The sequence below is a fragment of the Sapajus apella genome, unplaced genomic scaffold (genome assembly GCF_009761245.1).
Source record: "Sapajus apella isolate SASKATOON/1434 unplaced genomic scaffold, GSC_monkey_1.0 scaffold59, whole genome shotgun sequence".
Taxonomy (NCBI): Eukaryota; Metazoa; Chordata; class Mammalia; order Primates; family Cebidae; genus Sapajus; species Sapajus apella.
The window spans coordinates 10,059,953-10,086,006 of NW_022436999.1; the positions used below are offsets into that span (position 1 = coordinate 10,059,953).

The 26,054-nt window shown below is 37.0% G+C and overlaps 1 protein-coding gene across 1 annotated transcript in view; it reads left to right on the top strand.

Annotated features, from left to right (window-relative positions):
- Positions 1-26,054, top strand: part of LOC116528592 (potassium voltage-gated channel subfamily H member 5-like) — a 116,063-nt gene that overhangs the window by 35,534 nt on the left and 54,475 nt on the right. The window contains exons 3-4 of the mRNA XM_032245913.1: positions 1,775-1,881; positions 6,348-6,476. Of these exons, the coding sequence (XP_032101804.1) occupies positions 1,775-1,881; positions 6,348-6,476 (236 nt within the window). The remainder of the gene's footprint in view (positions 1-1,774; positions 1,882-6,347; positions 6,477-26,054) is intronic.

Here is a 26,054-nt window from a genome sequence, read left to right on the forward strand (position 1 = left end):
TGTACATTTGACTTTTCAAAATCTTAGTTAAGGTATATAGTAATGACACATTTTCTTTCCTGGTGAATGGTCTGGACAATCATACTAATCAGTAGAACTGTGCATCTAAAACCAGATGCACAACTGATGCTTTTGAAAGCATTGAGAATGGAGTTTTAGAGACAGATCTTTCTTGAGTCAGCTCTGTTATGTAGATGATCAGACTTTTGCCAGGGTTCTCTTAGAAAAATAGAGAACGTCAAACATTAGAAAGGTTTTGTGAAATGTAGACATTCACTCCTTAATCTGTGTTTCATATGTTCCTCTATCCACTGTAATAATGTACAATTCCTTCAAGATGTCAGCTTTACTTCCTTCCCGTTAGCTACACTTGTACCTATCTCAAGAAAATCCTCTGAAATGATGAGAATGTCAATGCATTGTATGTATAATATGCAATCTTCACTTTTTTTCATAGTATGGGAACATAACAAGGTCCATGCAAGCTGAAACCACATAATATGATCTTAATACTCAGTAAAAAGACTATGATTGTTTTAGCATCTTTAAAAAATGTTTGTCAAAACCTTCAAAACTCTCTTCCTGTTGGTTATACTGATCAACAGGGACATGAATATAATAGTAACTTATATGAATATAGATGAATATACTGTTGGTTATATTGATAACCAACAGGGAGATGAATATAATCGTAAAACTCATATTTATTTAGTACACTGTGATTTTGAACATTGGAAACATTGAGAATGGAGGAAGTGTTTTATTTCTTTTTTAAAAAACTTACCATGAGTCATTTAAACAATACTTGCCTTCTCAGAATATAATTTTCTGTATAAAGAGAGCATCTTTTGGATCTCTTGGAAAATTGTCACCCTCCTTTCCAAGTTAGAATTAATTTCATCTTATTTTAATAATTTTACTAAATATTACATATTTTGTTCTTCCACTTTCACTATTGTGAACAATGTACTAAAACTCCTTTAATGAGGGGGTTTTTTTTGGTTTGTTTTTAAACTGGTGTCACTTTCTCTGGGAAACCTTCATGCTTTTTGTCACAACCATTTTCCTCATTTATATTGATAAGTTCACCTTCACTAAGTCCTTTTGGCTGCCTATCTAGAGTCTCCCAAATGGCAGCAGTCTCTACATTTCCAAGGTCACTTATTTCTCTTATAACTTCGTTTATGTTCAGTTTGAATTCCACTTCCGACATTATTAGTTTTCATTTCTTAGGTGGATTTTAATTTTTTTTGGATAATTACTGCTTTTGATTATCCATTTTTGTAAAATGTCACGTGGGTTTATCACTTAGAGACAAGGAGGCAATATGATTACATGCTTTTCTGTCTGTGCGTGAACTGAATAACAGCTGTGCTGTTACCAATACTGACAGGCTTTGAAAGAAGCGATGTGATCAGTTACTGGTTGTGAACGTGCATCTGTTATTTTCTAGTGATCTGTAGACTGAAGATCAAGCAGCAAAGCTTGCACTTTGTGCAATTACTCAGAGTTAAATACTTTGGTAACTGCAATTCGAACTATGTTGTGGAACTGGTGTTATTCAGCTAAACCACTGTAACTGAAATCTGTGCATACAGGAACTGCATAAAGCAAGAACTGCCTCTCATGATTTGACTATTTTAGTTCATTATATAGGAGCAACATTATATTTTGTAACCACATTTGACTATTTAATCAAAGACAACTATGTAATTTTTGTAGCATTTGAAAGGCAACATGAAAGTGAAATGGATTGTTTCTTTTTGTCCCCCAGTTTTATGTATGGGGAATTGACTGACAAGAAGACCATTGAGAAAGTCAGGCAGACTTTTGACAACTACGAGTCAAACTGCTTTGAAGTTCTTCTGTACAAGAAAAATAGTAGGTATCTCAATTATTAATAAGATATGCCAATTCTTTATTAATATTATGTTTGGTAAGTCGTAGTGGAGCTAAAATGTAGAGAGCATGTAAAACTTCGATTGCTCCTTTTCTTGGCAGGGGCAGAGGTTACTGGTGAAATTAGATAATAAAATTAATAAATAATTCTATCTATGAAAAGCAACTTTTTGAGGAATGGAAGAAAAATGTGATGCATCTTAAATATGACTTTGTTTGTATCAGGTAGCAAAATATTTTATAACAGATACTTATAATAAAGACCCTATAATTATGTGACAACACTTAAAAAAGACAGATAAATTTATTAATTTCTTCTTATGGTTAAAGAAAACGGTAATTGCTAACATTGGATATGTGCAATTACCTTTCTACACAAACATAGGCAATGTGAATATGTAGTAGCTACTTAAGGGGAATCTCTACCAGTATGGCCTTTTGCCAGCTTCAGACTCTTGTGAAAAGGTCTAGTAGAAGTAGCCATTGTTCTCAGAACAGGTCATTCACATTTGGTAGATTGTATTGATTGTAGTGAACTTTTTCTTGGATGAGATTTGTATGTGGTAAGGTATGCATTATATAATGACATAATATCTCATCATACTGACTTTCCATCAGAGTTTGGAAGGAAAAAGCCAACCCAACAAAAACCAAGTGTAGTCAGCAATTCAGTCCCCTTTCTAATTCACTTTATTTGCATGGTTACTTAACTTTTATTTTTTTTGCTGTTTCCTCAAATTGTTCTTTTTTTAATTTTTGAAACGAACAGTCAGTTCATAAATGGGTCAATTATTTATCGTTAATAGCACGTGATAGCAAAGTCCATTATTATCTTTGATGGACAGTGGTGGCTACTAAATTCTTCCCAAGTTTGGAAAACATTCTAGCTTTAACAGGAAATGTTGGTTCCATGTTCAGTGCCTGTTGGATCTTATAGAGCATAATTTATCTCTCCATTTACTTCAGACATTTTTTTCTCTGTGGAATATTTGGAATTAAAATTCGATTTCTCTTTTTAACCTTCCTCCTCTAACAAAGGAATAACAGTGTTAGGCATTGCCTCAAAGTAGTGCACTTGACAATGGAAACATTTTTTTTAGTGGTTTTACTTAAGGAATGTCTTATTTTTCATTTTACATCAAGGCCAAAGAGATATTTCAGTTTGAAGTCATAGCTAAATGTCCACTGGCTTGTCACCTAGAAAACAATCCCTTGTGAATGATCAACTCTGTCCTCTGCAAGAGAAAAAGCAGGCTGTATGTGCTTCTGGGTCTTTTTCATCAGGTCTAAATACATATTGATAATATGTAGGGGACCTGTATACCAAAAACCCTTCATTTTCATATAGTTTGTTAACCCCTCAATAATTTAGATATGTACTCAAGTTTAGCAAATGATGTAAGCATATTCCATATTACTAAGATCATTCACTCTCTGATATTTAAGCAGAATAAACAAACACTGGCCTGACTTTACAGCCTCAAAGACAAGTCTATAGTTCCTGAGTTTCTCAAAAACTGTCTTAGACTAGGTGACATAGCAAGACCCTTCTTCTACCCCCCTCCCAAAAAAAAAATAGCTGGGTGTGGTGGCACATGCCCATAGTCCCAACTACTCAGGAGGCTGAGGCAGGTGGATTGCTTGAAGCCAGGGGTTCGAGGCTGCAGTGAGCTATGATCATGCCACTGTATTCCAGCCTGGGTTACAGAGCAAGACCCTGTAGTGACAACCACCACAACAAAATATCTTAGTGGAATTTCTGTTTATTTACTTTAAATCATGTTTGTAATTACCTAAATTTTATATTTCTCGAAGTCCTTCCAAGATAGTTTAGATATTTGGCCTTATGTTAATGGACTGAAATTATTATCTGACCATTGTTCAGGGCTATCTGGTTCTTTCCAGATAACTCTCTGTGTAGGTAAGTGCCTGCTTATAGCCAATAGGATATATACCACACAGCATTGTAGATTAAAACTCATGTCTCCTTTCTGTGTACTATCTACATTGGGTTTTGTTTTTGTTTTCCTCTTTAGTAAAGGATAGGTGTTACCCATGTATTGTAATGGAGTTCTGCTATTTAAATGCGGCTTTTAAAAAGTCTTATAAATAGCTGAAAGTTTTTGAACATGATCTGAAAAAATTATATTTTTGTGGTTAAAAAAATGTTAGGTAGAAAAATTCACATCTGTAGACATGAGTATCTGTCAAGTATTTGGTAATAGATACTTCTATCTAGTCCCAAGACTGCTTTGGGGAATGCGTACATGCCAAGTCCTCCCAATACTTTTGTTTGGTGATTAGGTTAAATACCATTTTGCAAATGGGGGAATTGAAGCATCTGATTGAATATACATCACCATTGAAATTTCAGTTTGCAGCCTCTGCTCTGTAGGTCCAGTGCTCTGATTAGCAGGGGGCTGTTTCTACGGTGGGAAAAGAAAGGGTAGCTCTGGGATGATGACTTAAAATAGTTCTTTCTGTGTACTCAAAGGTAGAACTGACAGCTGAAGCATCTCCAGATCATCAATCCTGGAGCATTGCACCGAGTTTCAGCAGCAGCAGGTTCCTCTGCTGAACACTTCCAGACTCCCAAGCCCCCTGAACCCCAAATCCAGAATATGAAGGATCTATCACCAGATGCTTGGCAATACTCAGCCTACTTGGGGAAGTCTGACCCTGTGGCTTGGAAAGTTGAAGAACAGTTACCTTCATATTTAAAGAAGTTTTACAGAGAGCTCAGACTCTATGCCAGAATTTGAAAAGTTGCAGTTTTCAGAGGAAGGCATGAAATTTAGCATCATCTGTTTCTGTTCATATTTCTAACAGACCTTGGAAAATGACTTATTTTTTAATGCCCTTTTCTCTTTGTTTATGACCCTTCTGCCTCAAGCTCACTGTGTTGAAACAGCCATAGGTCACGTATCCACTAACATTTGGGTCTGGTGATTTGTAAAACTGTGCATATCACTCACAGTTCCTGGACATGCTGTGTAAAATAAGAAAACAGAAAAAAATGGACAAGCCTCTCTGGGAGATGATGTGATTATTTTTGAGGTCCCTATCTCATTCTACCATCATTTTGGAAATGGCCAGTTCTTCCATAGGCCCCCTGGGATTGCAAAAAACCTGATTGTCACAACTGAATATTCCCATAGAATTCTCCTCTCTCTAATTCTCTGACTACTTGAGCCTAGTAGTTATCTCATCTTGTCTAAATGAAAAATTCCCCTTTGTGGTGACATTAGGTGACTTTTTTTTTTTAATTTTTTTTAGGCCGTGGGAATAGAAGTGGTTGTTTTTCCGTTCTCATTGGAAGCCACTAAAAGGCTATCAGCTCTTACCTAAGACTATTAATAGCTGTACATTTCGCTCCCCAAATTCTAAACTTTACAAAAATCTTTATGTCTTAAAATAGAATATTTGGAGGGGCTTTACTGCACTGTAGCTTGAAGAAAATATGAGAAATGTGTTTCTGATTATAATGTAGCTGTGTCTCTTTGATTGTAATGGAACCTTCCCTCAGTGTTTATCACTAATAGATAATTACACCTTTGAGGGCATTTTTTGTATTTTCACATATTTCCTATTTCTTATGTACCAGTTCCTGACTTGTTCAAATTATAAGCCTTGAATGCTTTGAAACCCTCTGTCCTAGAGGACAGAGTCTACAGTAGCCACCCTTTAAAGAACGTGGTGATAGAGTCCAGCTTCATGCTCTTGGAGTGAGGGAGATAGGAAGCAGTGGCTTGAAAAGATGCCTGGGGATCTCAAAGGCTGGGGACATGCCTTTTTTTCCTTCAGCTTGCCTTAACGATTTCAGGAAGAGCTCTGTGTACCTCAGGCATCAAGTTTTGCTGACATCCTTTTTCTCTGGTGTGGGGATGCAGTCAAAACTGTAGAGCTATCATATAAGTCTATCTGACTGATGAGAGAGCCTTGGGATAGAAACAGCATTTTAGATGTTCCTCCAAGAGGAATGCTTATTAGAGGATCAGGTATGGCTGTTGCAGTTAATTAGAAATGCTTGTCAAAGTGACAAGAAGAGAGAAGCTGAAGCAGGTAGGAGTGATCACAGTTGGTAAGAATCTCAAAAGAAAGGTGGTGAGAGCAGCAGTGGTTGAGGGACACAAACCTACCGATGATGCTGGGATGGCTTAAGCAGCAAGACTGCCTTTGTGTTCGGGCATCTTGAAATGACAGCCTGCGCTTTACTTTAGACTTTTGATATTTTGGGTTGAATACTGTGTTTGTTAAATGTGAACAACTGGTAGTTGATGTAAAATTCAAGGCTTATTGATTGTTTATAGTAATTAATATACTATTGTTTTGGTGTTGATTCCTGGCATAGCCGTTGGCAGCTAAAGGAAGAAGGCAGGCAGAGACCAGACCACTGCTGTGGCCATGTCACACTTTAATGTCCTTTCCCCTCCCCCTCTCTGTTACAGGAACCCCTGTTTGGTTTTATATGCAAATTGCACCAATAAGAAATGAACATGAAAAGGTGGTCTTGTTCCTGTGTACTTTCAAGGATATTACGTTGTTCAAACAGCCAATAGAGGATGATTCAACAAAAGGTAATTTTCAAAATAATTACTACACCGAAAAATTAGGCTGTTGCTAAAAGATCTTATTATTTTACCTCTGCTGGTTGAACTGGAAAACAAAATTCTACTATGCGGCCCTTCTTTTGCTACATTGCTTGGAATCTGTTTTATTCTATTGTATTGTTGGAATAGAAATAGTATGGCTATTCAAAGTTGCAATATTGATTGGCTAACTTATAGTGTGAGTAAGAAATTTTATAGGGCATTGTTTTTTTTTCTGTTTTTTAGTCAAGGTCTCAGTCTGTTGCTTGGGCTGGAGTGCAGTGGTACCATCTCAGCTCACTGTAATTTCCTTCTCCCAGACTCAAGTGATCCCCCAACTTCAGCCTCCTGAGTAGCTGGGACTATAGGAGTGTGCCACCATATTTAGCTAATTTTTGTAGAGTCAGGATTTCACCATGTTGCTCAGGCTGGTTTCGAACTCCTGGGCTCAAGTTATCTGCCCACCTTGGCCTCCCAAAGTGCTGGGATTACAGGCATGAGTCATGGTGCCCGGCTGAGCATTGTTAATTTTGAATCAATATAATTGGAATTTCAATACCTCATACCATGGTGAGCTTTAGAACAAAAATGTAACAATTGGTGGGATGGTTTGGGTGAAATCTAACTAGAGCTCAGTTGGTTAGTTGATTGAAGTTTGTTGAATTAATTAAAGTTGTAATAGTTGACTTTTTCAAGTTACTTTTCGGCTTTCATTTATTCTGTTGTGTAGTCCCTAGGGTAAATGTTGCTAGATTATGGAAAGAATAATTTTGTCATCAGGAGAGTAGCTGGCAAAATGCAAACCTTCTGACTGTAGTCTTATTGGCTATCATAGTCAAAGAGACTTCTATAGAAACCACTGGTCAGTGGTGTGTGGTTTTACCTCCTTTTCTATGTAATTTATTCCGAATTTATTCTCTCCAATTATGTTTAAATTAGAAACTGGCATCATGTAAATGAAGAATTTCGAGTAACCTTAGAGGTAGTTTTTATGAAATGTTATTTTTAATAATCTCTTAGGAAACTAAAAATAAAATGTCTTCCTCTTTGCATTTGGCAAACATTGCCTTTCCTTCTTTTTTAAAAGCTGGCATAGAAGCTTTAATATTTTCAAGTGTAATCATAATTATAGAAAAAAATCACATTGTTTATTCCTTGTATAGGAACTCACATATATAATATTGTATCTGCTCAGTTTCTGCTTAACATCAAATTGCAAGAGGAGAATTTTTACAGCCTGCAAACCATTCAAAGTATGACATAGAAAAATTTATTTGTACTTTGAAGATCGAATAAAGTATTCAGTTTGGACCCATACTGCCTGTTTTATAATGCCTTTACACATAGACTCAGTGCCTGGGAAATTTAAGATAACTATAAATACTATTTTTAAATTGAACAGTCTGCTAATAGTATTTAGGTTTAATGCTCGTTTGCTTGTTTTAAAATTCATTGTGCTCCATCTAACAGCCAGAGAATACATATTCTTAACCTCACATGGAGTGGAGCATTCACTAGATAGATCACATTCTGGGTCATAAAACCTACGTTAATACATTTTAAAATATATAAATCTTAGAAAGTATATTCTCAGACCAAAGTGAAATTAAACTAGAAATGTGTAACAGAAAGATATCTGGAAGATCCCAAAATATTTGGAAATTAAACATGTTTCTAAATAACTCACAAATCAAAGAAGTAGCCTGAAGATGAGTCAGAAAAATATTTTTAACTAAAGAAAAAATGAAAATACAATTTATCAAATTTGTGAGATGCAGCAAAAGCAGTGCTTAGAGGGAAATACGTAACATTAAATGCATATATTAGACAAGAAGAAAGACATAAAATCAGTAAACTCAGATTCTTCCTTAGGAAAGTAGATAAAGAGAAAACAATTTAAACCAAAGCAAATTGAAGACAAGAAATAAACCTTACCACAGAAATCAATGAAATAGGCAAGAGGATAACATTAGAGAAAAATCATCAAAACCCAAAGCTGGTTCTCTGAACAGTTGATTCAAGTTAGTAAACTTGTAGTCAGGCTAACTGAGAAAAAGGGGTAAATACACAAACCACCAATATCAGAAATAAAGGAAGGGCCACTATTCCTCATCCCATGGACATTCAAACAGAATAAGGGGCTACTGCCAACAACTCTAAAGCTACCGTCGATAAATTGGATGAAACAGACCAGTTCCTTGAAACACACAAATAACCAAAACTTACACAAGGAGAGATAGATAAACCTCAATTGCCCTTTATCTATTTCCAAAACCAAGAGAAGACCAGGTGCAGATGGTTTCACTGGTAAGCTCTACCATACATTTAGGGAAGAAATAATAGCATTTCTTCAAGTCTTTTCCAGGTAATAGAAGCAGAGGCAGCTCTCTTAACTTGTTCTAAGGCTTGCACTACCCTTATAGCAAAACCAGAAAAAGACATTACAAGAAAGGAAAACTACAGACCAATATTTTTCATGAATATAGATTCAAAATCCTCTGCAACAATTGAATCCAACAATGTCTAAGAAGAATTACACATGACAACCAAGTGGAGTTTATCCCACATAAATATGCAAGGCTGGTTTAACATTCAAAAACCAGTTGCTGTAATCTACCATATAAACATGTAATTCATGAGATAATGAAGAAAAGTCATGATTATGCCAGTCAGCACAGAAAACGCGAGGAAATCCAGCACTTGTTCATGATACAAACTCTCGGTAAACTTTGAATAGAGGGGAACTTCTCCAATTTGATAAGGAATGTCTATAAAAAGCCTATAACATTCTATTTTTTCTTGTACCCATTAACTATCCCCCTACCCTACCCCCAGCTACCCTTCCCAGCTTCTGGTAACCATCCTTCTACTCTCTATGTCCCTGAGATCATTGTTTTGAGTTTTATATAACTAAAAGAGTTTAACTGAATTGTTTATAATACAAAGGATAAATGCTTGAGGGGATAGATACCGCATCCTCCATGATGATACTATTATGCATTGCATGCCTGTACATCTCATGTACCTATAAATAGATACGCCTACTATGCAACCACAAAAATTGAAAATAAAAAGCTCTATAGCTAACTATGATCTATGTCTTAAAGTTGTATATTTTAAAACAAAAGGTAAATGATTGGCACCTGATTTGTGACCTAACATATTTTGCAAACAGATTTTTCTTGCCTTCATACATGAATGGTAACCAGACTGAATAAAAAGCTTTAATGTCATAGTCTTTTCCTCTCAAAAAAATATGCATTTGTATTTGCACTAGATAATCATTGTTTTCTCTCATTTGCTTTAAGTGATTTCATGGCACAGCTGAAGTTGGCCAAAGAAAGTACAGTATTTTCATAGCAGTTTTGACCGGCCGAACCTAAGTGGTGGTGTCAGTAACTACATGTCTATTTATGGAAAATGAAAGTCAGCAACATTTTGCAATGAAGTTGGGGAAAGGGTGCTGATAGTGAAGGGTTGACTTTTCTTTCTGAAATTAATGCCTCTCCATTTATCTGCATCCCCACATCAGAATCACAGAATTCTTTGTAAGGCACAGGATCTTTGAAATGAATAATTCATTTGTATAAAAAATGATATTTGAATAAGCTCCAGACAACTCAGACCACTTGATTTTTTAACTATGGGTTTGATAGACATGTAAATTAGAATTTATAGGGAAAATCAGACTCCATTGTGAAAAGCATTAGAGAAAAAGATCTCTTTCTAGTGCCAGAATCTGTAGATGAGCTTATTTTAAATAGACTTTTATTTTGAGACTTCTCTGTATCTTCCGAACACATAGCAGATTACTGAAAAAGTATTGTAGAATGTAACTATGAATGGTGTGTATGAGCTACTTTATATTATTCATGTGAACTGCACATTTAACAATAAAAATTCAATGGAAATAAAATATTTATGCCATTAAGTCATCATCCTACCATATCTTGAAGCTAGCAGTGTAGGAAAGTATGTTTTAAAATATTGGCATAAGTGTCTATCTTTGAACTTATTAAATCAAGTAAAGGAACCATGGAATTTTTGGAAAATAATGGATAAGATGACATGATAACAGTAATACCAAAATAAATTGGGCGTAGATCATTGAACTTGGATATAGTAGACTTGCTGTTGATTCAGTTTTGGGCACCAGAGTTACTTAACATGAGCCTTTTCAGGACTCCTATAGGAGTATTTTATCCTCCTTGTCTTACCTTTATCTATTTTTTTTCCAACCAAAAATTGAGCACACAATATGGCACAGGCATGAGTCTAGGTCCTGGAAATAAAGTCCCTTCTCTCACATTCTAGTCGGGGAGACAAATGAGTAAATATATAGTGGAAACTTTCTTTTGATTGCTCCCATTGTCTCAGTAAAAACAGGAATCACAGTTATCAACTGGGAGTAAAGATGGCAAAGGATGTGAGAAGAGTGGAGTGCATCTGAACTGGTTATAAGAGAGTGGAATAGTGAGTGGAAAGAGAAAGACAACAGGATTTCTGAGCAGCACAAAGGTCCATTTCAGGGCAGTGGTCATAAATTTTACTGGTTATCTATGAGTATAATTTTGTGTTTTAATCCACTCATATTTAGTCAAAGAGGTGTAGATGCAGAAGTAAGTGAAGAGTTGTGTTTATCCAGTGCTGCAATTTGGTCAGGTGAATAAGAGAAGACTCAGGGACTTCAACGACCTGGGAGTTGAGGATGTTTACAAAAGTGTTTGCAAAATTTTGAAGAAATACTTCATTGATTAAAAATTCTGCCAGCAAACAAGAAATAGCATTTTAGCATTTTGCACAGACAAGTGAATCTACACACTGGCAAAATCGAAATGTAATCCCAGAGGAAGGACTTTTACCTTCTTAACATGAAAAGGGGCCATTTGATTGGAGCAAGTGTCCAAGTTCTTTGAGCATTTTCCAAAATTGACCAAAATTAATATCAATCTGCTACTTGTATCGATATTTTTGCCGAGAAACTTAGACATATGGTTTAAAGACTTGAATAAATTGACTCATTCTGAATTTTATTTCTGAATCATATCTGGGACAATAACCATAACATGTGATAGCAGCCAATGAATTTTAATGCACCTCTTCCTTGTAATCAATCTATGATTACCAAACTTTTATTCTGTTTTGTCTTTAAACTGACTGGTATTGGGTGATGTCAACAATACCTTTGATTATACCATGATGGATGGTTGCAAAAACCATCAAAAGAGAAGGAAACCAGTGTTGATGGAGTAGTTAATATGTACCAAGAACTTTATATTTAGTATTGGTCATTTCTGTAATTTTGAAATTAGTATTGTTATCTCCATTTTGCTGTTGAAGATTCTGACACTCAGCATCTGACTGATTTCAAATCCCACGTTCTCTCTATTGCACCTATGCTGCCCTGTGCTTCTCAGTGGAGACTTAGTGTTGAGGTTTAACTGCCTAAATCCCCTGCTTTCCTTTTTCCCCACAAAAATGAAGCACAGGTTGACAATATGCTCATTCAGACAGATTTATACTGCTTTGAAACAAATGAACTAACGGATAATAATCTAAGGGGGCTAAGTGTTCTTGTTATCTTTTGTTCCTGGTATTGAGGTCTTGATATTGTTGTTCAGGTAATCAGTCAGTGGTACGTGACACATTATTTGTAATACTACAAAGAGGAAGATTACAGCCAAGAAATCCATTCTGTTAATTATCTGTATGTGTTCTAAAAGAAATGGCCTAAATCTCTGCCCATTTATACTGTACAGTGTTTTCAAACAGACTCCAAAACTGCCAAGATAATTACATGTGAAATATCTTATGCCAAATAGTTATGGCATCTTCTTGCCAATAATTGAGACAAAAAAAATTCCTGTAGAATAAAAAATAACAGCCAAAATAGCAAGCTTCTCCTTGTGGAAGCCAATAGTTTTCTTTAGAGAGGAAACAACAGATGAAATATGAGTAATTATACTATGTAGTCTCTTTGGCCAAGAGTATAATTGTTTACCTAAGCTTTTTTCTTATAGATTAGAATCTTGTGTTGCAGTCTAATAGATTTATTTAACTGCTTCTGTGACTTCTTTTTATTTTTAAGATTAGGCAGTCCATGACAAAGAGGTTAATTGCAACCCAATAGAGCTAAACTAATGTTTTATTAAGAAGGAGTTGGCATCCTGAGCTTTTAGGAGAACAAATGTTCTCATAATGCCATGAACAACTTACAGAGCAAGTATTAGGCTCTTCATATTCAGCTGTCTGTTCGCATTACCCTATATCGACCACATCTAAGTAACATCAGCAAACTTTGCTGAATAATCAGTCACACCAGTTAGGTCTCTGTAAAGGCGAGATCAGTAAATGTATCACTGGGAAAAGTTAGAACTGCTGATACATCTTTTTTCCTCTGACCTAGACAGTATGGAAGCTCAACTTTTTCAAAGTTTGTACAGTAAAAGTTGGTGAGAGATCAAATAAACTAATTTAGCTAATAATAGGTAATGCCAGATGAGTTCAAGAACACAAAGGGATTAGTGGAAGACATCGTTAGTAATAGCAAAAATTTAGAATTTACTTCAATGTGCATTATTGGAACATATGTGTGATTAGGAAGGAGAAAATGCTTAATTCTCTGAGATGCTAGGGGTGTAGTCAAGAACCCAGTGCCATAGTGGGTTGGTATGGAGCTGGATGCGAGAGAAGAGAAACTGAAGGCTGTCATGTTTCTATGACCATTTCACCCAAAGCAATATACAGATTGAATGCCACTCTTATAAAAATACCAATGTCATTTTTTACAGAATTAGAAAAATGATTCTAAAATTCATATGGAACTAAAAAAGACCCTAAAGAGCCAAAGTAATCTTTAGTAAAAAGAATAAAGCTGGAGACATCACATTGCCTGACTTCAAGTTGTATTATGAAGCTGTAGTAACCCAAACAGCACAGTACTGGTATAAAAAATTGATCAATGGAACAGAATAGAGAATTCAGAAATAAAGCCACATTTTTACAGGCAACTGATTTTTGATAAAGCCAATAAAAACATACATTGTGGAAAGGTGACCTTTTTAAAATAAATGCTGTTGGGATAATTGGATTGGCGTATGCAGAAGAATGAAACAGGACCCCCTATCTCTTGTCATATACAAAAATCAACTCAAGATGGATTAAAGGCTGAAACATAAGACTTGAATCTATAAAAATACTAGAAGAAAATCTAGGAAAAACTCTTCTGGACATTGGTCTAGGCAAAGAATTCATGACAAAGACCCTAAAAGCTGAGGCAACAAAAACAACAGACAAATGGAACTTAATTAAACTAAAAAGCTTCTGTACAGCAAAAGAAAGAATGAACAGAGTTAACAGATGACTTGAAGAATGGAGGAAAATATTTACAAACTATTCAATAGAGGACTAATATCAAGACTTTATAAGGCAAGCAATTCAACAACAACAAAAATACAACTCCATTAAAAAGTGGACAAAGGACATGAATAGACATTTTTCAGAAGAATACATACAAATGGCCAACAGTATATGAAAAAAATGCTTGACATCACTAATCATCAGAGAAATGTATATTAAAACATCAATGAGAGATCATCTCACAACAATCAGAATATCTATTAAAAAGACAAAAAATAACAGATGTTGGTAAGGATATGGAGAAAAGGAAACTCTTGTATATTGTTGGTGGGAATGTAGGTTAGTACAACCTCAATGGAAACAATATGTAGATTTGCCAAACAACTGAAAATAGAACTACCATTTGATCTGGCAATCCCACTACTGGGTATGTATCCAAAATAAAACAAATCTTTATACCAATAAGATACCTGCACTCATATGTTTATTGCAGCACTATTCACAATTGCAAAGATATAGAATCAATCTAATTGTGGTTCAGTGGATGACTAGATAAAGAAGATGTGGCATATATGCACAATGGGATGCTATTCAGCCATAAAAAAAATGAAATCAGGTCTTTTGCAGTAACGTGGATGGAACTGGAATCCATTATCTTAAGTGAATCAAGTCAGACACAGAAAGACAAATATTACATATTCTTACTCATAAGTGGTTGTTAAAAATGTGTGCACATGGATGTAGAGAGTGGAATAATAGACATTGGAGACTTGGGAAGCTGAAGGCATGGGAGAAGGTGGATGATGAGAAATTCTTAATGAGTACAATACATGTTATTCAGCTCACAGTCACCCTAAAAACCCTGAGTATTATACAATTGTTGCATGTAAAGAAATGGCACTTGTACCTCATAACTTTATATAAATTAAAATCAAGACTATCATGTTTCTTATGACTTCTGCTTTTTTCAGTAACACTTTTGGCAGGGGTTTTTGCTGACAGTAAGGAGAGAAGGATAGTATAGGTGTCATGAGAAAAAATGCTAACTCTTTGAAACTGGAACTGCAAGAAGGCCCTAATCAGAGACAAATAAAAAGATTACTGAGTAGCTCAGAAAGCTCATCTGAATACTCCCATGATTTTATTGTGGACTGAAACATTTCTTGGCTTTGCATTAATTCTCCATTTTCTAGGGCATTTTGATAGTAAAACTCATAAATGATTACTCAATTTTACAAACACCTTTGGCTTTGAATTCTCTAGGAAGGAAGAATCCTTTCCAAGTCTTTTCTCCTAAATTTCTCTCTTCTGGTATGTCTGAGTCAGTTCAACATTTGCCACCACTTTCTTTTTTCTGCCAGCAGTTTCCCAATTCTCCTTCTGAAAGCAGATTATAATCTACAACACTTCCAGAATTCCTTCCCTAATCCTCCCTACCATGCCTTTTCTACCTTCTTCAACCAAAAGACTTCCTTCATATAAGCTATTTTAATACCTAAGAACTGAATATACTTTCTTCTTTAAATTTTAAATATTTACGTATATAATGCAGATGCTGTACTCCTGATTAACTTATTTTCTTGTTAATCATCATTAATTCATTCACTAAACAAAACCATTCAATAAAACATTCCACAAAAACAGATCTAGTGCCTACTATGTGTTAGTCAACCAAGGTAGTATGATCTGGCTCTGTGTCCCCACCCAAATCTCATCTTGAATTGTAATCTGAATTTTAATCCCCACATTGGGGAAGGGACCTCATGGGAGCTGGTTAGATCATGGAGACAGTCCTCCCATGCTGTTCTCATTATAGTGAGTAAGTTCTCATGAGACCTGATGGTTTTATAAGGAGATTTTCACCCCTTGGCCCAGCACTTCTCCTTCCTGCCACCATGTGAAGAAGGATGTTTTCTTTCCCTTCTGCCATCATTATATGTTTCCCAAGGCCTCCCCAGTCATGCAGAACTGTGAGTCAATTAAACCTCTTTCCTTTATAAGTTACCCAGTCTCAGGCAGTTCTTCATAGCAGCATGAGAACAGACTAATGCACAAGGATAAAAAATATAAGATCTGGCAGTCTCAGGCAGTTCTTCATAGCAGCATGAGAATGGACTAATGCACAAGGATAAAAAATATAAGATCTGGCACCTAAAAGTCACATGATGCAGCAAATTCCCTGTTCTTCTACGTTCAAGTGTTACTCAGAATATGCTGATTTAAAACATTTTTAGAATGATGGGTTAATATTACATTTTTCTTTCATTTTATTTTTATTTTTTTAAATCAATAAAGTCCTATTTTTATTCATGGAGAAAATGCATGTGTTTTATTTTTATTTTTTAAAAATAATTTTTTTCTTCAGAAAAATAAGGTAAAGAAAACAGGTGAAATATTCCTTGATCACACTGACTTCCTGTGTAAGGTAAGGTATACGCATACATTTTAACAAGCTTTTTTTTTCTATGAGAAACTGCTGCTTCCTCATTAAGAAACACAGTTGTAGTATGTGCTTATAATGCTTCAAATGAAAAACCAGAGGATGACAATAAGCTTTTATTGTCACATTTCTCCTTCCTCACATGCACTTTCATGTATGATACTGTGAAATCAGAAAAGACATGCCATTTGGTGATTCGTATTCTTTTATGTATCATTTAATTTATTCCTAAATGTCTTCTTTTTTTTTTTTTTTTAATATTTTTGGGTTAAACCTTTTTACACACAGGGAATGAAAGTGGGCTTTTCTTTTAATCCAACTGAGTTATACCAAGGGGTGTAATTTTACCTATTTTAGAAACATCAGCCTTCAGTAATTAAAAGATTGTCTTGGAATTTTCTAGAAATAGTCAAGGCAATTATAACATTCTGTTGATGTAAGGTGCACAAATTGTCACCAGGTAAAATTGTAATATATCTATGACTAATGCAGTTACTGTCATCTGAAGACACCCTCACCACTTTTACCAAACAAAGCAAAACCGAACCAAAACCAATGATAATAAAATGAGATTTATTTTAAATCTGATTTTTAAAGTTACAAATACAATTGATTTATGGTGTATTTTATGCCAGGCTCTTTTTCAAGTGCTAAAAATGGAGGGCTAAACAAGCTTTCAGAAAGAGTGATTATTATATTAATCAACAATTGCATTAGTGTTGTTAGTGCCAGGTGAGGCATGCATCTCATGATGTGCATGTACAGAGGAGGGCACCTCTCACTTGTGGGTGGATCAAAGAAGCATTGAGGTAATGTTTTAACTGAGTCTGCAGTTACCAATAAGTGTTAGCCAAACAGATGGGGGAGGGAAAAGAAATTCTAGGCAGACAGAATGATTGTAACGTGAAAATATGGAAACATAAAACAGCGTAGGGTGTACAAAGAATTCCTAGTAGATTTAGTTTTGAATTTATTCTTTATTTGATTTGCTATTGATTTTAATAAGGCTGGGATGCAGAGCATGTATGAGAAAGTGGTAAGAGACAGATGCAGAGCAAATCATTGGGATCAGAAAACAAATGATCTGAATACCAAGGATATACAGTGTTATCCTGGTGTCCTCCAGTTTCTGTTAAAAGGTAACGGAGTAAAAGGAATGTGCTTTAAAAAGAACTTTGCAAGCAATGAGGATATGGTTTTAGAATGTTGCCTAAATCAGGTGAAAGATGGTATGTTGTCTGACATAGGAGGAATGCAGAGAGGAGATTCAATTTGAGAGATATTTATTGATGTTATAATCTATAAGGCTGGGAAATGTGTGTGTGTGTGTGTGTGTGTGTGTGTGTGTGTGTAGGTAATAGTGAAAAGAGAATGGCGAATTTCAAGTTTCTGATTTTGGCAATTAGAAATATCTTGGGGCCATTTGACAATGTCAGGGATGCATGAATGATGCAGAGTTAGTGTTGAAGTAGGGAGATGGTATCAGTTTTGGACATACTGAGTGTTGTCAGATGCCTGTAGAACACTGTAGTAAGAAAAGGCCAGTGGCTAGTTAGACACATTGGTCTGGTACTCAAATGAAAAGTCTCAGTTTGTCATAGAGATTACATGTTGGTTTTTTTCATTAATGTTGAGTTTTTAGAGAGTTGGTGGCATATCTGATACCTTTTTTGTTTCTGCAGCACATTGTACAAGGTAAGCCTTAGGGCTGCATACAGTTCCCAAAACCCGATTTTTTTTTGTTCTAATTACTAGGATGGGGTACATTAATGAAGAAGAAATAAAGACTTTCTATCAATTGATGCCAGTTTATTTCTTTTCAATCCAGTTATTGAATATATAGGGATCTGAATTGGTGGGACGATACAAAGCTGAAATGAAATCAGAATCAGCCTGAAGAATAGTAATAAGAATGATGTCACCTGCATTGTATGGTTTGACAGAGATATTAGGCAGGTGTATTTCCAGAATTTCTTCCTTTGTTTTTTTGCCACATCATCTGAAATTTTATCATTGCCATAATTCCTTTGGAACATCAGGAGTTTTTCATTTTTAAGGAGTTGCCTGATAAATGATCTGATGAAGGGTAATTGTGTAGAGGTTATCAGATAGTGTTAATAAAATTTTTTAATGGATCAGAGATTTTGAGATGTCTAGAGAAAGGATAATTGAGACAGGAAGAGAGTATGGCTGGTTATGTTCTATTTGTTCACCTCTCATTGCATTTCCTTGAGATTAATGATTTTAATAATGGCAGTTTGAGGCTCCAGAAGAAAATTCTTTTTCATTAAATTTGCATTTCTTTTCCTCAAAAGTCACTCCTTTTTCAGAAGACATTATCGACAATTCTAGATATTCCAAAAATAAATTTAGGTGCCACTGTGGTTGTTAATAACAGAGAAATAACATTTTGCTATGTTACAAGGAACATGGGAGTGTGTGAGATGAACCATAGAAAGTAAGACTAGTTGAGAGAGGGATCCAAGATGGCCGATTAGGAGCAGCTCAGGATTGTAGCTCCCAGTGAAAGTGCGCAGGATGAGTGGATGCAGCATTTCCAGATGGATTTTTATTGCCCACAGACCAGGAGATACCCAGGTGGAAGAGCCCCATGGTCGCCAGTGTAGCTTGTTTGGCTGGCATGGCTGTTTTCGCTGGTGCAGCTGTTTTGGCCAGCATGGCTGTTTTGCTGGTGCCCTGGCGCAGCAGTTCTCCATACAAAATACATGGGTCTGGGCGCCATTTTAGCTGGTGATTGGAGCTCTGGGAAGGCAGACTCACCCATTCATCTGATTAAAAAGGGGACTGAAACAGGGAGCCAGGCCAGGAGATTCTTGGGCAAAAAAGCGCCACAAATCTCAGTGCCTCTGTTTCAGCTGGCACAGTGGGTCGCTGCACAGGAAATCACACAGATCCTGGCACATTCTCAACAGGCAACTGGAACACCTGGGAGACAGTTGACCATTCAACTGAAAAAAAAAAAAAAAAAAAAAAAAAAAAAAAAAAAAGGCTCTGAGGCAGGGAGCAAGGTGATCAGGCTCGGCTGGTTCCACCCTCACAAAACAACAGCAATCGGAAATGCTCTGGATTGAGAGTTTCGCAGCAAGCACAGCTGAACCTGGGATGGTCCAGCTCTGTGGGGGAGGGGTGTCTGCCATTACTGAGGCAGTCCACCACTATGGAGGTAGTTTGCCATTGCTGAGCAGCCTGCTATTGCCGAGGCAGCCCACCATTACAGAGAGAGTCCGCCATTACAGAGGTGGGCCGCCATTGCTTAGGCAGTTCTAACTACACCCATATATACAGGACTGCAGGGAAGTTCACACAGCAGCTGGGCAGAGCCCACAGCAGCTCAGCAAAGCCTCTGCAGGCAGACAGTGACTAGACTGCCTCCTCACTGGGCAGGGCAGCCCTGAGAAAAGACAGCAGCACAACAGAAACTCATAAATAAAGCCCTAACTCCCTGGGACAGAGCACCTGGGGAAAAAAAAGGGGGGTTTATGAGTTCTGCTGCAGCACACTTAAACGTACCTGCCCAGCAGCTCTAAATGAATAACGGAGCTCACAGCTCAGCACTTGAGCTCCTATAAAGGACAGACTGTCTCCTCAAGCAGCTCCTTGACCCCTGTATATCCAAAGAGTCACCTCATAAATGAGAGCTCAGATTGACATCTGGTGGGTATCCTTTAGGGACAAAGATAGCAGAAGAAGAAACTGGCAGCAACCCTTACTGTTCAGTAGCTGCTGCAGGTGATCCCCAGGCAAGCAGGGCCTGGAGTGGACCTCAGCAGTCCTACAGCAGAGGGGCCAGACTGTTAGAAGGAAAACTAAGAAACAGAAAGAAGTAACTTCATCATCAGCAAGCTGGACATCCACTCAGAGACCCAATCTGAAAGTTAACAACTGCAAAGATGACAGGTGGATAAATACACAAAGATAGGAAGAAACCAGATCAAAAAGGATGAAAATACCCAGAACCAGAATGCCTTTCCTCCTACAAGAGATCACAACTCCTAACCAGGAAGGGAACAAGGCTGGATGGAGAATGAGTGTGATGAATTGACAGAATCAGGCTTCAGAAGGTGGGTAATAAGAAACTTCTGTGAGCTAAAAGAACATCTTCTAACCCAATGCAAAGAAACTAAGAACCTTGAAAAAAGATTTGATGAAATGCTAATGAGAATAAACAACTTAGAGAGGAATATAAGTGAATTGATGGAGATGAAAAACACAACATGAGAACTTGGCAAAGGATACACAAGTTTCAACAGCTGAGTTGATGAAGCAGAAGAAAGGATATCAGATGTCGAAGATCAACTCAATGAAATAAAATGAGAAGGCAAGATTAGAGAAAAAACGGTAAAAAGGAATGAACAAAGTGTCCAAAAAATATGGGACTATGTGAAAAGAACTAATCTACATTTGATAGGTGTACCTGAATGTGACGGAAAGAATGAATCCAAGCTGGAAAATACTCTTCAGGATATTATCCAGGAAAACTCCCCCAACCTAGCAAGGCAGGCCAATATTAAAGTCCAGGAAATACAGAGAACACCGCAAAGATATTCCTCCAGAAGAGCAACCCCAAGGGACATAATTGTCAGATTCACCAGGGTTGAAATGAAGGAGAAAATGCTAAGGGCAGCCAGAAAGAAAGGTCGGGTTACCCACAAAGGGAAGCCCATCAGACTCACAGCAGATCTCTCAGCAGAAACCCTACAAGCCAGAAGAGAGTGGGGGTCAATATTCAACATCCTTAAAGAAAAGAACTTTCAACCCAAAATTTCATATCCAGCCAAACTAAGCTTCATAAGTGAAGGAAAAATAAAATCCTTTGTGAACAAGCAGATACTAAGATTTCACCACCACCAGGCCTACTTTACAAGAGCTCCTGAAAGAGGCACTAAACATAGAAAGGAACAACCAGTACCAGCCACTCCAAAAACATACCAAATGGTAAAGAGCATCAACACAGTGAAAAAACTGTATCAACTAACGGGCAAAACAGCCAGCTAGCATCAAAATGGCAGGATCAAATTCAAATATAACAATATTTACCCTCAATGTAAATGGGCTAAATGCCCCCATCAAAAGATACAGACTGGCAAATTGGATAAAAAGCCAAAACCCATTGGTGTGCTGTATTGAGGAAACCAATCTGACATACAAGGACATACATAGGCTCAAAATAAAGGGATGGAGGAAGATTTACCAAGCAAATGGAGAGCAAAAAAAAGCAGAAGCTGCAATTCTCATTTCTGATAAAATAGGCTTTAAACCCACAAAGATCACAAGAGACAAAGAAGGACATTACATAATGGTAAAAGGATGAATGCAACAAGAAGAGCTAATGATCCTAAATATATACGCACCCAATAACAGGAGCACCCAGATACATAAGGGAAGTTCTTAATGACTTACAAAGAGACTTAGACTCCCACACAATAATAGTGGGAGACTTTAACACCCCATTGTCAATATTAGACAGATCAATGAGACAAAAAATTAACAAGGATATCCAGGACTTGACCTCAGACCTGGACCAAGCAACCTGATAGACATTTACAGAAGTCTCCACCCCAAATCCACAGAATATACATTCTTCTCAGCAACACATCATACCTACTCTAAAATTAACCACATAATAGGAAGTAAATCACTCCTCAGCAAATGCAAAAGAATGGAAATCATAACAAACAGTCTCTCAGACCACAGTGCAATCAAGTTAGAGCTCAGAATTCAGAAACTAACTCAGAATCACACAGCTTCATGGAAACTGAACAACTGGCTCTTGAATGTTGACTGGATAAACAATGAAATGAAGGCAAAAATAAAGATGTTCTTCGAAACCAACGAGAATGAAGACACAACATACCAGAATCTCTGGGATACATTTAAAGCAATCTCTAGAGGAAAATATATAGCAATAAATGCCTACATGAGAAGCAAGGAGAGACCTAAAACTGACACCCTATCATCAAAATTGAAAGAGCTAGAGGAGCAAGATCAAAAAAACTCAAAAGCTAGCAGAAGACAAGAAATAACTAAGATCAGAGCAGAACTGAAGGAAATAGAGACACAAAAAACCCTTCAAAAAATCAATAAATCCAGGAGCTGGTTTTTTGAAAAGATCAACAAAATAGACCATTAGCCAAATTAATAAAAAAGAAGGCATGATCAAATAGATGCAATAAAAAATGATAAAGGGGATATCACCACAGATTCCACAGAAATACAAACCATCATCAGAGATTATTACAAACAACTCTATGCACATAAACTAGTAAACCTGGAAGAAATGGATAAATTCCTGGACACTTGCATCCTCCCAAGCCTAAACCAGGAAGAAGTCGAAACCATGAATAGACCAATAACAAGGTCTGAAGTTGAGGCAGCAATTAAGAGCCTACCACCCAAAAAAAACCCAGGTCCAGATGGGTTCACAGCTGAATTCTACCAGACTTACGAAGAGGAGTTGGTACCATTCCTTCTGAAACTATTCCAAACAATCCAAAAGGAGGGAATCCTTCCCAAATCATTTTATGAGACCAACATCATCCTGATACCAAAACCCGGCAGAGACTCAGCAAGAAAAGAAAACTTCAGGCCAATATCCATGATGAACAGAGATGCAAAAATCTTCCATTAAACACTGGCAAACCAATTGCAACAGCACATCAAAAAGCTTATCCACCATGATCAAGTAGGATTCATCCCAGCGATGCAAGGCTGGTTCAACATATGCAAGTCTATAAACATAATTCACCACATAAACTGAACCAAAGACAAAAACCACATGATTATCTCAACTGATGCAGAGAAGGCCTTTGACAAAATTCAACAGCCCTTTATGCTAAAAACCCTCAATAAACTAGGTATCGACGGAACGTATCTCAAAATAATAAAAGCTATTTTTGACAAACCAAGAGCCAATATCATACTGAATGGGCAAAAACTGGAAGCATTCCCTTTGAAATGTGGCACTAGGCAAGGATGACCTGTCTCACCACTCCTATTCAATATAGTACTAGAAGTTCTAGCCAGAGCAATCAGGCAAGAAAAATAAATAAAGGGTATTCAAATAGAAAAGGAGGAAGTCAAATTGTCTCTATTTGCAGATGACATGATTGTATATCTAGAAGACCCCATTGTCTCAGCCCAAAATCTCCTGTAACTGATAAGCAAGTTCAGCAAAGTCTCAGGATACAAAATCAATTTGCAAAAATCACAAGCATTCCTATACACCATAACAGACTTAAAGAGAGCCAAATCCAGAACGAACTACCATTCACAATTGCTGCAAAGGGAATAAAATACCTAGGAATACAACTAACAAGGAATATAAGGACCTCTTCAAGGAGAACTACAAACCACTGCTCAACGAAGTAAGAGAGGACACAAACAGATGGGGAAACATTCCATGTTCATGGTTAGGAAGAATCAATATCGTGAAAATGGCCATACTGCCCAGAGTAATTTACAGATTCAACTCGACTCCCATTAGCTACCAATGACCTTCTTCACAGAACTGGAAAAAAACACCTTAAACTTCATATGGAACCAAAAGAGAGCCCACATAGCCAAGTCAATTCTAAGCAAAAAGAACAAAGTGGGAGGCATCACACTACCTGACTTCAAACTATACTACAAGGCTACAGCAATCAAAACAGCATGGTACTGATCTTAGTTATTTCTCATCTTAGTTATTTCTTGTCTTCTACCAAAACAGGGACATAGACCAATGGAACAGTACAGAGGCCTAGGAGACAACACAACACATCTACAACCATCCGATCTTTGACAAACCTGACAAAAACAAGCAATGGGGAAAGGATTCCCTGTTTAATAAATGGTGTAGGGAAAACTGGCTAGCCATGTGCACAAAGCAGAAACTGGACCCCTTCCTGACAGCTTACACTAAAATTAACTCCAGATGGATTAAAGACTTAAACATAGGACCTAACACCATAAAAACCCTAGAAGAAAATCTAGGCAAAACCATTCAGGACATAGGCATAGGCAAGGACTTCATGACCAAAACACCAAAAGCATTGGCAACAAAAGCCAAAATAGACAAATGGGACCTAATCATACTCCACAGCTTCTGCACAGCAAAAGAAACAGTCATTAGAGTGAATCGGCAACCAACAGAATAGAAAAAATTTTTGCAGTCTACTCATCTGACAAAGGGCTGATATCCAGAATTTACAAAGAACTAAAACAGATTTACAAGAAAAAAACAAACCAGCCCATTCAAAAGTGGGCAAAGTATATGAACAGACACTTTACAGAAGAAGACATACATGAGGGCAACAAACATATGAAAAAATGCTCATCATCACTGGTCATTAGAGAAATGCAAATTAAATCTACATTGAGATACCATCTCACGCCAGTTAGAATGGCGATCATTAAAAAGCTGGAGACAACAGATGCTGGAGAGGATGTGGAGAAATAGGAACACTTTTACACTGTTTGTGGGAGTGTAAATTAGTTCAACCATTGTGGAAGGCAGTGTGGCGATCCCTCAAGGACCTAGACATAGAAATTCCACTTGACCCAGCAATCCCATTACTGGGTATATATCCAAAGGATTATAAATCATTCTACTATAAGAACACGTGCACACGAATGTTCATTGCAGCATAGTTTACAATAGCAAAGACCTGGAACCAACCCAAATGCCCATCAATGATAGACTGGACAGGGAAAATGTGGCACATATACACCATGGAATATTATGCACCCATCAAAAACAATGAGTTCGTGTCCTGTGTAGGGGCATGGATGAACCTGGAAACCATCATTCTCAGCAAACTAACACAAGAACATAAAATCAAACATCGCATGTTCTCACTCATAGGCAGGTGTTGAACAATGAGAACACATGGACACAGGGAGGGGAGCATCACACACTGGGGTCTGTCAGGGGGAGATAGGGGAGGGACATTGGGGGGTGGGGAGTTGGTGAGAGATGGCATGGGGAGAAATGCCAGATATAGGTGATGGGGAGGAAGGCAGCAAGTCATACTGCCATGTGTGTACCTATGCAACAATCTTGCATGCTCTTCACATGTACCCCAAAACCTAAAATACAGTAAAAAAAAAAAAGTAAGACTTGTTGAAATTCAGCTTTATTCTGTTATATCTGCAGACAAAGACATTGAAGGACTGTTTTTGTTAGGGAAAGACTCGCTGCTATAACAAATCCCCAGCTTTCAGTGGCTTAATACAATAAGCAGCACATTTCTTGTTCATATAACAGTCCAAGGCTAAGGATCCTGGCTGGCATATGGCATTTCCCACCCAGTTATTCAGTAGCTTTGCTATCCACTTGGGCCTTGTTGTGCATCATTCCAGCTGGTAGAAAGAAGGAGAAATTATGGAGAAGTCACAGTTGCTTCTTAAATCATGGCATGGAATTGGCACACATTACTTCCGTCTACATTCCGTTGGTGAGAACCAGGGACATAGGCAATACTAAGATGCAAGAAATTCTGGGAAATATATTCCTGGTTGGACTGCTGTTTCCCAGTTAAGAAACCTATACAATGCAAAGAGGAGCACAGAGTTTTGTAGACAGATAGCTTCCTTGGCTGCAGGGACTGTATCACAGATATGGGAAAAACACAAAGGTCACACATAAAAATTAGTCACTATTTTATAGCCACCTTCAAATATATGAGCATGTCTATACAGAAGGAAAGAAAATACTTCTGTTTGACACTTTGCATTCATTTTGGATATTGTATGGTTGGTGAGATCCT